At 44.1% G+C, this 12,495-nt stretch overlaps 1 protein-coding gene across 1 annotated transcript; it reads left to right on the forward strand.

Annotated features, from left to right (window-relative positions):
* Nucleotides 1-3,669: 3,669 nt before the first annotated feature.
* Gzmk (granzyme K) lies at nt 3,670-11,516 on the forward strand. Its single transcript, XM_075977819.1, has 5 exons — nt 3,670-3,791; nt 4,044-4,191; nt 9,363-9,513; nt 10,290-10,559; nt 11,065-11,516. Exons 1-5 carry the CDS (start codon nt 3,731-3,733, stop codon nt 11,224-11,226), a joined length of 792 nt encoding a protein of 263 aa, XP_075833934.1. The 5' UTR covers nt 3,670-3,730; the 3' UTR covers nt 11,227-11,516.
* Nucleotides 11,517-12,495: the final 979 nt, after the last annotated feature.

Consider the following 12,495-nt stretch of genomic DNA (forward strand, 5'->3'; position numbering starts at 1 on the left):
AACCCGACAAGAGTTCAATTTCTGGATCCACATGGTAGAAGGAAAGAATTAACTCCCACAAATTGTCCTCTGACCTCCACACATATATTGTGTCACATGTGGTTGCACACACACACACACACACACATACACCTAAACAAACATGTAATTTAAAGTAATTTTTAAAAAGGGGCTCCAGAGATGGCTCAACAGTTAGGGAACTTTCTGCTCTTCCAGGGGGCCCAAGTTCAGTTCCCAGCATCCACATCATGAGACTCATAACCACCTGTAACTCGAGCTCCAGGGGATCTAGCGCCCTCTTCTGACTCCTCTAGTCCCTGCACTCACAGGCACATACCTCTCACATAGACAGATACAAATCCACAGAATAAAAACTAAAATAAATCTTTTTCAATCAGCTTTGCAAAAGACACAGAAAGGAAATCAGTGAGAAAGGCTGGACACTCATCTACTCCAGAGTCGTGTCTTCAGTGCTTCTTTGTGCTTCCTACACTGGGGAAGGCTATGAGTGTGTGTGTGTGTGTGTGTGTGTGTGTGTGTGTGTGTGTGTGTGTGTTCTTAACATGTTTTTACTTTTGGTCCATCAGGGACTAACACCTCTATACAATACAAATGAATGAAACAATTAATCAAATAACAAAGGTATATAAAAGACTTGCCTAACATTATTAAATTCAACAAATTATGTTTCGTTTAAAAATTATTATAGAGCCCATTTGAATTGCTGTAATTTTCCAAATACTCATTTTCAGTTTCTGTCCTTGTCTATCTGCTAGCGAGTCATCAACAGGTCTCAGACTGGCACAAGTTTGCAGCCACTCTTCAAGGGACTCAGCCCCTAAAGAGTGTGGCTTATGAGTCTGCACGCAGGTGCCTGGGCTATGAAAGACAGCCCCAGGGGGACAATCAGGACAGCTGGTATAACAGGTTCCCCTAAAAGGCAGGAGTGTCAAAAACATCTCTCAGTGTGGCTCACAGAGACAGCTACACAACACAGCAGAGACCCGCGAGGCCCGGATGCGACGTGAAGAGACAGCCACAGGCTGAGCGCCGTGCACTTGCTCAGACTAGTCCAGCTGCTGCAAGAGCCTTCCAAAGCAAACACAGCTCTCCCCGTGGCAGACTCAACAGAGCAAAAAACCAACACCCAGAAATCAATGAGATGACCCAATTCATCGTATTACACAGCCTGCTATCTTCAAACCCAGGATCCCAAAGACAATAACAGATGATACTATTAACCAGTGCAGGGGGCTAAAGCCAAAACCCAGAAACTCATTATTTTAAACCAACGCAATTCTCAGAATTCCAGGTCAACTACAAGAAAGAGTTATGAGCTGATCTTTGCAATTGAACTAAATCTCACCCGTGTCTAATTGAAGTGTGCAAGACCAAATCCTTTTTCCCTTCTGCACGGCCAGCCTGCCTCCTGAAGTGTCTAAGCCAGGGGCTTCTCAGAGGGAGCAGGGCGGACAGTGTGGCTCGCTTGAAGGAAACGTGAAGTCTGAAGCCAGCACATAGGGTTTAGGAGCAATCCATGATCTGGGCAATCTAGACAGTCTCGGCTTCAGTTTCTCCATCCATAAAACAGGACGAAGAGGCAGCCGCCTCCCTGGAAATACAGCTGAAAGTGTTCAGCCATCGTCAATAAAAGCTATGCCGTTGTGTGTCCTTACTATAGAGACGTAAGCCAGGCGTGATGTTTCAACCACGCCATCCTAAATCTGCTCTTTACAGTTTACCTCTTTCTTACGTTCAAATCACTGTTACATCCACTCGCCTTCTGCTCCCGGCATTATTACCTCAGAGAACAGTTGTGATCACGCCTACAGGCAACAGGGAAAGACAGCACACAAGGGCTCTGCTTAACAGAGGTCATTTGACAGTTCACGGGGCATTGGGGGGTGCTAACAGGTTCAGTTAGGTAACCCTGTGGCTTTTCTCACCTTTTGCTCTCCCTAGCAGGAAGTCGACGGCTTTGCTGTGACTGCACCCCTGTATAATGAAAATGCGACAGTAGCTATCTGGTGCTGGGTTCTGACTTATGCTTCTTAACATCCACGCTTCTGCAGGTGAGGGGTGAGATTTAGCTCAGTTCCAATGCTGTGGACTTGGACAAATGAACCTCTCTGGGCTTATGTCTTCAATTGTAGCTTAAATATAATTTCCGCCCCGCCTTCCTCACAGATATAGACAGGAAGATGCAAATGATCATGTAGAGAGAATTTTGGAAATAACTTAAGACATTCAACTTACATATCATTAAATTATGCTGTATAATGGATAGTAATTATTTTTTCTGCTTTCTTGTCAAAGAAAAACAATAATGTAGGGATTCTCTTGCCATCTACCAACCATGACAGTTTTGGTTTTCTTTTTTTAAAAATAGAAGACAGATTTCATAAATTTTTTTAAAAAACAACTAAAAACTATGCAAGTTTTGGTAAGAGTTTCTGGAAAATATTAGGGCTCCCGAGCCTAGTCTATCTATGTATATTTGCATCTGCTTTGTCCTGTATGGACTTGCGTTTTCAGTATGGACAGAATCCTGAGTCTGATCAAGATAATGTCCACTAAAAGACCTGGCATTGCATTGTCATCTCTTCCTGGAAAGAATGACAAAATACAGTCCTTGACTTTTAAAATACATTATTAAGGCCCTGGATAAACATGTGGTCATTTTCAATTAAGATTAAGTAAAGAGAATTTGAATAATGGGTTGCCAATATTCTCCTTTAGTAACATAATTAAATCTCCAAAAAATGTAAGTAAAATATAACCAACTGTGGTCACATTTAAAGAACGGCAAGACAAGGGCTGTGCTTGCTGGGAAACGTATGGGTTCTTTGGATGGTGTTCAGGCTGCAGCTAAGCCGCACCGGAGAGCCCCTAGGATCTGTGCGGGGCTCCGCATCTCCACCAGGAATCTAATGCACAAATGAAAGGTGAGAGGAATTAAGCCTGGTGAGCACCATCGCATGCCAGGGGAAACAGAAGTATTGCTCTAAGGCAGTGGTTCTCAACCTTCCCGGTGCTGTGACCCTGCAATACAGTTCCTCATGTTGTGGTGACCTCCCCCCCCCCATACAGCATACAATTATTTCACTGATACTTGAGAACTGTAATTTTCTACTGTTAGGAGTCCTAATGTAAATATCTGATATGTGACCTCAAGGGGATCATGAGCCACAGGTTGAGACCTACTCATTTAGAGCAAGGACCATCTTTAAAATGTCTACATCAGGCCGGGCGGTGGTGGTGCACGCCTTTAATCCCAGCACTCAGGAGGCAGAGGCAGGCAGATCTCTGTGAGTTCAAGGCCAGCCTGGTCTACAAGAGCTAGTTCCAGGATAGGAACCAAAAGCTGCGGAGAAACCCTGTCTCAAAAAAAAAAAAAAAACAATAAAATGTCTACATCACACAGGGGTCTTACCGGCCCAGGGTGTATTTTCTATTCTTTCACCATTTGTACCAAGAGCACTCATCCAGAAATGAGTTCTTCACAGTACACTGGCAGCATAGACCGGAAACTCCCCAAACTGATAGTTACTCTGAAAACTTGGGTGTGAAAGCTCTACCCTCTGGAGCATATGAGGTGAGAAGCTTGTAAGGCAAAAGGAAAGTAAGAAAGAGAGAAAAACCCCACCCTCTTCAGCATCTTCAGCACCTTCTTCATCGGTCGCAGAGCAAAGTGATTCCTCCGTGCCCCTTAACGCCGAAACATCTAATTATGAGGCTTTCTCCATTTGCTCTGTTTGTCCTGACTGCTGGGGTCTATCTGTGCTCAGAGTGTAAGTATCTCCTGCTCCTGCCACATGTGAATATGATATCATATGAATATGATATGACTCTAGTGATTAAGCTGTTAACACTGTAAACTGTAATTTTCCTCTCACCTGCTAGCCAGGCAAAGTTTAGCAACTATTGGGTAGCACTGCTGTTGTATTGGTCTTGAAAAAGAGTATCGTGACAACGATGCCTGCTGTCTGAAGGATTAGATGCCACCGCTGGGCCACGTGAAATCTCTTGGCTCACTTTTACAGGTTTCTGCACTGAAATTATTGGAGGGGGAGAAGTACCACCACATTCCAGGCCGTTTATGGCTTCCATCCAGTACCGCGGCCGTCACATCTGTGGAGGAGTCCTGATTCATCCGCAGTGGGTGCTGACAGCAGCCCACTGCTATTCTTGGTGAGTCCCCCGTGCTTTTCCGTGTGTGTGGCTCTCGGTGACTAGGAAGAACCACACGTGTTAGACAAAGCTTACTCCAGGAATTAAGAGCAGTAAGATGAATGACGGCGATAAAGGAGAACGATTAAAACGATCTACTCTGGTGATTTAGAATGTATGTACTGCTTATCTCTGGAATGTTGCATGAAGTGTTCCACAGCAGTTGACCACAAGCAACTGAAAGTGCTGAAAGGAAGCCTGTGTCCAAGGGGAGGTTACCGTATCCTGTTTCATGGGGTTTTGAGAATTGGTGTTTTTATTTAGATATTTCAGAATATTTTACATTTTTTGGTAAGCACAGATATATTGCAGACAACACTGTGAGTATTGGCAAAGGATTTGCAGATTCTCTAGTTCTTCAGCCTTACGCTTTACCCTAGACATCTGAGGACCACACTTGGGAAATCACAACAATAAGAGACAGCAACTTCCCTTGGGGGGGGGAACAATTATAGAGGGTTTCTAAAAAGTGATCCGGCGCAGGTCAGCGGGGATGGGAATATTTAAAGGGAAGCTTCTCTGACCATGGAGGACAGCACCCCGCCCCCAGGTCCCTTCAGTTTAAGATGAAGTATAAAATCTGTCTTTGGATGTTATGAAGACAGTCGGTAAAGAGCTGTGGTGCTCGCTTGAGTTTTCTGATTTCATTTCTTCTGTTTGAGTATTTGTTTCTTTAAGCTTCTTGCCTGGATCCATGATCACCTTCTCTTTTCCTTAAAACATGATAGCCCTTCACTTAGGAATATGTCTTAGGGACTGGAGAAATGACTCAGTGTTTATGAACCCTGCTGCTCTTAGGGAAAACCAGGGTTTGCTTCCCAGCACCCACGTGGTGGCTCACAACCATCTGTTAACTCTAGTTCCAGGGGTTCAATGTCTTCTTCTGACCTCTGCAGCCACCAAGCTTGCATGTGGCACACAGACATACATACAAGCAAAACACTCAAACATAAAATAAAATGAAGAAATCTAATAACAAAAAATTAGCTGGGCATGGTGGCACACACCTTTAATCCCAGCACTCAGGAGGCAGAGGCAGGTGATCATATCTACCTGAGTTCATGGCCAGTCTGGTCTACCTGCTGGTTGCTACCTTCATAGCAACCAGGGATAGACAGACACTGTCTCCAAAAAAAACTCTATCTTAGCTTCCAAAAATTGCTATCTAGACAATCAACACCATCTAGACAGGACACTGAACTGTCTTGACTCCCTGCTTTGAGGATGTTGTCTAGTTGCTGCCTTTTGATGGAACCCTGCTGGAAGCTCCAGGGCCTGAAAATAGCGGAAAGACACGGTTTCTAAAGAGCAAGTTGCTGGATTCCAGTTTCGTTTCCTTACTCACTCCATGCACCCCTCCCTTCTGTCCTGCTTCCCACATCACTAGAAAATCTCACTCGAGGCGAGGTTTGTGCCTCTCCAGATAGGCTTCTGGTTCTCACTCAGACAAGGAGCTGAAGGTAGACTGTTCAGCAGATGCTGGTGGGAAGGGAAAAAAAAGAGAGGGTTTGGATTGGGGGCTAAGCGTGAGACCTGGTGCATGGCATGTGAAGTCACAGCAGGAAGATAGATGAAGGTAGATGGTACTAAGTTAAATCTGAAAATTTGTCTAATGGGTTTAACTCAAGAAAAGTTAGGGGGAGGAGATTGTTTAAAATAACAATAGCAATAACAAGAATAATAACAATAATAAATAATAGAAGGGGAAGGGAGAGATGAAGAGAAGGAAGGAGGTGAAGTTGAGGGAGAACTGAAGAGATGTCTTGGAGTTTAAAAGAAATCTTGCTAAATATCATCTTAAATAGCTGGCATATAAATGACTCTGAAGTATGTGGATCGAATTTCCACAGGGGACATTTGGGTGTAAAAATGTAGGCAGATCAGTGCTTGGAAAACTATTAAGCCTTATGAAATTCAAAATATTGATGAAACAGCTCAATGGTGGCTTCCCACAAATGTGCTCACGAGGCTCCTGGGGGAACAGTTGACTTTCGGCACAATGACAGGGAGAGGCAAATCTGGGAGGAAGGCTCCCTCTCAGCACCCATTTACTCCAGTCTTCCTTCATGCCTTGGCAGTTATCCCATCAAACCTAGAAGGAAACGGATACCGGGTATAGTGGCACTCTGAAGGCCAGGGCAGGAGAATTGCTGGCTTGAGGCTGGCTTGGAGCACCCAGGAAGAGCCTGTCTACGAAGAAAGAAAGAAAAGTGAAAGAAATACATTTTAAAAAATACTCTTGAATTGTCTACTTTTCAATGTTTTAAATCATCAGGAGAAAATTTTGGGCTCTTTTTACTGACCCTCTTCGCTCCCTGGACCCTTCTTTCTCCCTCTCACGTGCCTAAACAAGTTATCAAGTGGAATCCTCCACGGCCTCTTTCACAGCCGTGCACCACCAAGCTCCAGAGGCAAACCAATGGAACTGGTTTTAGTTTTGTTTGTGCGGTGCTGGAGAATTGAACCTGAGGGCTCATGCCTGCTAGGCTAGTGCTCTACCACTGAGCTACATCCCCAGCCCACACCAGGAGTTCTAATCCTGCCTGGATGTGCATCCCAGAGCCTCCACCTAATACATGCTTAATTTACCTGAACCCCAACTTCCTCGTCTATAAAATGAGGATCGTCTTCTTGCCCACCTCACTGGGCTGCTGTTCCAGTGAAGGAAACAGAGGAAGACATAGCTTATGCTTTAACACATGTTGCTGAGGATTGCTATATTGTCCTTGCAGCCTTCCATGGTAATAACCAAGCAATAAACATGATGGTCCACTTGTGTGGATGGGATAGGACTGGGAATATTTATGCTTTCTGACAGCCAGCGGCTTTTCTCTATCTGAGCCAAGAGAGACTCCAAGAAATAGGAACCCTGCCTTTGATGCCAGACCTCAGGAGTTGATCGAAACAGGCTCTGCTTAGCATCAAGACAGGCTGGCCCAAGAAGCAAGCTGAAGCAAGCCTGATACAAGGCTAAAGAAGAGTCCAGGGAAGAGCACCAGACTTGGGACACAAGCCCTGAGCTTGGCTCCTGCATCCTCCATGTGTGATATGGTCACTTTGAACCAGTTAGAGGATCGATGAGGGCTGTGCGGCCCAGTGGCTTTAAAACTGAGGAGGGCACTATGGGACTCCACTGAGGCAGTCTTGGCAGCCATCTGTAAAAGAGAAGAAATGTATGACAAGCAATACCAGGGTTCTACTCTGAAGTTCCATGACAAGGGCAGCCAGGGTGGGACTCAGGAAACTGCATACAAGTACCTCCAGGTGCTAAAGGCCACTCTTGAAAAACCCCTGTGATGTGCAAATGCATGACCCTGGTACTAGTCTTCTCTTATGGGAATTCACATCTAGACCCAGATAAAGACATGGAGTCCAGAGAGATGGCTCAATAAGTAAAAGACCCTTATTAAGCCTAGCCACCTGAAGGATCCCTGGGACCCACGTGGAGGAAAGAGAGAGCTAAGTCCTGAAAGACCTCTATGCGCACACTATAGTACATACACACACGTGTGTGTGTGTGTGTATGTGTGTGTGTGTGTGTCTGATTTTTTTTTTAAGAAAAAAGATTTTAAAGAGGTAGAATCCTAGAACTCAGGTCATTTCATTTACTCCATGGGCAGAAGATTTGACCATGATGGGACCGATCACAGCTGAAAATCCAAAGAGCATATTGATCTGCATGGGGCTTATTAGCCTGTCGCAGTGGAGGAACTGGGTGAAAGATGAACGAGTGCTGGAAATCTCAGCCGTCTTCTTCACCAGCATCTACCTTCCCCAGAGGTGTTGGTACCTCACAGCTGTCCTTAGGAGTGCTGTTTACAGACACACCCTCTCTCCTGTCCCAGCGGAGGTCCTGGGGATTTTGTATCTTCCTCTCCCTCCAGAGCTTTGGGTTTAGTGGGCAAGTTGGATTTGAGTTTGAATCCATCCAAGGAAATCTAATCCATGTCCTCTGAGAAATTCCACCCCCATTCTGATTTCGCAATAGGCAAACTTTTCAGCAAATAGAGCTGGAATTCCCAAAATAAGCTCTTTTGGTAGAAAATTAGAAGTGGTAATTCCAGGCAGCCATAGGTCTGCCACATGGGAACCCTCCCCCACTGCAGTCCCATGCGCATTCTCTGAACCTAGGTCTGCAGCCTGCCAACCCTCCCCACTGCCATGCATATTCTCGGGACCTACATAGCCACTCCTTTCATGCCCTTTAGATTCCTGTGCCCTTCTTGATTTTTAAGAACACAAATCTGTGTGTATATGTGTATGTGTTTCTGCTGTATCCTGCCTTGATTCCTTTTTCAAGTTGAAAAAAAATGGAGTTTTATCACAAATAAATACAAATTTTTGTTTGGTTTTTAAGACAAGGCTTTTCTATGTAACCCAGTCGGATTATATAGAAATGTATAAATAATTCTGCCTCTGCCCCCACTGCATGATGGAAATTGCACTGACATATATTTCTTTCTTTTCTTTTTTTTTTTCTTTGTTCTTTTTTCCTTGTTTTTGTTTGTTTGGTTGATTGGTTTTTTTTTAATGTGTGTGTGTGCGCGCATGCATGCATGTATGTCTGTGTGTGTGTGCACAAAAGCTTGAATACAGGACCTTGTGAAAGGTAGGTTAGGGCTCTACCACCGAGCTACACCTCTAGGGCATTTTTAGCACATCCTTGTTCTAAAAAAAATTATTTGAAATGGCTTTCATAAATACACTACAACAGGAAAAATCTGTAATACACAAATGGTTGCAACATGCAGCCAAAACGCCCCAAACAAAATCGTTTCTATTTTCATCATGGGCTATGAATGTACTCACATGTATTTGCTTGATCTGTAATAGGCCCAGGCTTCCTAGAATGAATCTCATGAACAGATGAGCCAGCAGGCACCCGAGGCCTCACCTTATTTATCTAAACACTTTGTTGGAAGGATGCAGCAGCTTTAGGAATGGGGCACACTGACAGAGAAGCCAGAGATATGTGATGAGATCCATTGGGGCCTCCGTCGCTTCACCTGGCCCTAAGCGGGTCTCCTTGGACTCTGTCCTTGGTCTTTCATGCGTGTGACCTCCACCATCTCCCGCTACGACTGTTGGGTTTGCACATCATTGTGTTACCTCCAATTTCTTTGCTCTTTTAGGTTTCCTAGAGGCCACTCTCCCGCAGTGGTCTTGGGAGCACATTCTCTTTCAAAGAATGAGCCCACGAAACAAACATTGGAGATTAAAAAACTCATCCCATTCTCAAGATCCCTGTCAGGTTTCACATCACATGACATCATGCTAATAAAGGTAGGTGAATTTGCCTCCCTCCATCTCTTCAATATTCTCATACAAGATCACTCCGTTAATCAACTACATGAAAGCATTTGGGCAGCACCCTCCCTGTGTTTGAGGTAACTGAAATGTTCTATGAAGGCTCATCTTACCCCGTATACTCCCGTGAGAGGAAAACAAAAACCACAAATGCATTAGAGACGTGTTTATGCCAGGGAAACCAATGGTACTGCTCCCCATGCAGAAGAGCAACACGTCAGCAGCTCCAACGATCCCCAGGAAATGCTTTTCCCCCAAATGCTTTTCACATTAGCGACTGAAAACTACAACAGTTGTTTATGTAACAGAGCCAATTAAGGGACTTCAGGGAATCAGAAATGAGTTAAAACTTAGTCTAGACCATACTTTGTCCAGCCCAAATGTGGTCTAGACCATACTCAGGGGCCCTATCCAGCAGGAAGCAGCCCAGCCCACAAAGTCATGACCTATACATGCCATTCCACAGAAAACCCTCCAGGCAGGGCAAAGGCCAGTTTGCTCAAGACTGGGTGGAACTTCTACTCTGTATACGCTTCCATCCCCAAACATCAGTGAGCTCCATGGAGAATGGAAATCACATTCAGAGAAAAATAACAGCCAAAAATGCAGCTGCAGATCATCACCAAAGTAGATTCGAGGGGAAGAGATGCCTTCCTGAGGCAGAGGGACCACACATCCAATGCACGGTCAAATGGGATCTAGCAGCAGAAACCTCTGGGGAAGAATAATTTACCCAGTTTTCTATCTTTCAGCTTCACACGGCTGCAGAACTCAACAAGCATGTCCAACTGCTTCAACTGAGATCCATAAACTATATTAGAGATGGAACCAAATGCCAGGTTACTGGCTGGGGAGCCACCAACCCAGATCTGTTAAAAAACTCTGATACCCTTCAAGAAGTCACTGTTACCATCATAAGCAGAAAACGCTGCAACAGCCAAAGCTATTACAACCGCAAACCTGTTATAACCAGGGACATGATATGTGCAGGAAATGCCAAAGGCCAAAAGGATTCCTGCCAGGTAAGCATGTGTTGTGGAATGTTATTCTAAGGTATGTTACGTTTGTTTATGCTGTGGAACATTTGCTACCTTCTTTTATGATGCATTTGTTTAATTCTGTGAAGCTGTGTTACTGGGCCTGTCTAAAATACCCGATTGGTCTAATAAGGAGCTGAACAGCCAGTAGTGAGGCAGGAGAAAGGATAGACGGGGCTGGTAGACAGAGAGAATAAATAGGAGGAGAAATCTGGGAAGAGGGGTTGAGGAAGGAGAAAAAGAGGAAGAGGAGGACTCCAGGAAACAGCCACCCAGCAATTCATGGCTTTTTATTGACAGAGATGCAAACACAGGGAGAAGCAGGGATAGACAGACAGACAGACACAGAAAGCCTATTCTGAATAAGAGGCTGTGTTGGGGGTGCTGAGTCACAGAGAAACCAAAGACTGTTAATAACACTAAAGAAAACAGTGACTTTAGGAAACCTCATCAGCTTCTCACTAAATATCTGCCAATTTTCCTTTTCCAGGGAGATTCAGGCGGCCCCTTGGTCTGCAAAGGTGTCTTCCATGCCATCGTCTCTGGGGGCTATAAATGTGGCATTGCCAACAAACCTGGAATCTACACCCTGTTGACTAAGAAATACCAGAGTTGGATCAAAAGCCAGCTTACCCCATCCAGTGTGAACTGAGATGGTAAAGGGTTTTTTAGACCTGCCAGTCACCTGCTTCTTGTTGTGAAATGAGCTCACAGATCAATTTCATCTGCAGATGCAGCTGACTGCAGGAAGTCTGTGCTACAGCTGGGGCATATTTCTGTGTCTTAAGGACTCATTTTGTTTACTGCTGTCTAGGCAGCAGTAAATAAATAAGTGCCTGAAGTTGAGAGAAAATTAAAAACAAAAACAACAAACTCATTTTGTTAAGGAACCATGCTCTTTTTCATGTGTGTTAGTGATTGATTTCTACCACGCTGGTTTCATTCTAAATAAAATGGAAAGTCTGTCTTTGTCTTTATGAATATCAAATAATACCCATCCTGCTTCCATCCACACTCCTCAAAGGGCATCTACAGAACACAATAATGGTACCTCCTCCAATTACGCTTGTGTTGGGATTTCTGCCAAATTATCCCATGCTATTCGGGTGTTTTTAATTATCATAAAAATTTTAATGTGCTTTTAATGTGTTAAACGCTTTTTAAAAAGAATGTTTAATTATACGACACAGTATTAACAACTATAGATACTCAGATACAACAGATCTTCAGAATTTATTCATCCTGGAAATTAAAATTTTATACTCAATGAAGAACAATCTCCCATTTTACTCACCCCTCATCCTCTATCGACTACCATTTTGTTCTAAGTTTTGATGAACTTTAGTACTATTTGAAAAGTTTTTGCACCCCAATAAACCTCTACACCAACACAATAATCCAAATCAGACCAAATCAAACCGAATGAGAAAAAGCCCGGGTATAATGGATGCCAGCGCTCCTGGGTGGCCTTCCAGGACCTCAGAGAGGAGATGGAGAAGGAAGACCAGGAAACCACATGTTTGATCTCTGGGTTGGTGTTTAAATACCCTGTGGGAGTGGTCTTGAGTATCTCTGAGGAGGGGTCACTGTTTGGAGGGCTTTCTTGGAGGTGGAGTCTGGACTGAGGAAATGCCTAGGAGAGGGGCTTGGAATGGAACTTTTCACCCAAACCTTCCAGACTTTTGGATACATAAATACCAGAGTCTGGGGTGATGCTTCCAATCAACCACTATTGTGAAAATAATAAACAGAAATACAAACTCAGTGCAAAGACTATCATCATGGCACACACAAATATTTGGGCATTAACTGTTGGCTTATGCCACGCTCTATTCCAGAAAGAGTTTAATCAAATGTATAAAATCTCTGTGATAGAACAAAACACAGATTTAAAAATTACCAGGTGAAGATTAGGGGAGAA

This window comes from Microtus pennsylvanicus, chromosome 6 (assembly GCF_037038515.1).
Source record: "Microtus pennsylvanicus isolate mMicPen1 chromosome 6, mMicPen1.hap1, whole genome shotgun sequence".
Lineage (NCBI taxonomy): Eukaryota > Metazoa > Chordata > Mammalia > Rodentia > Cricetidae > Microtus > Microtus pennsylvanicus.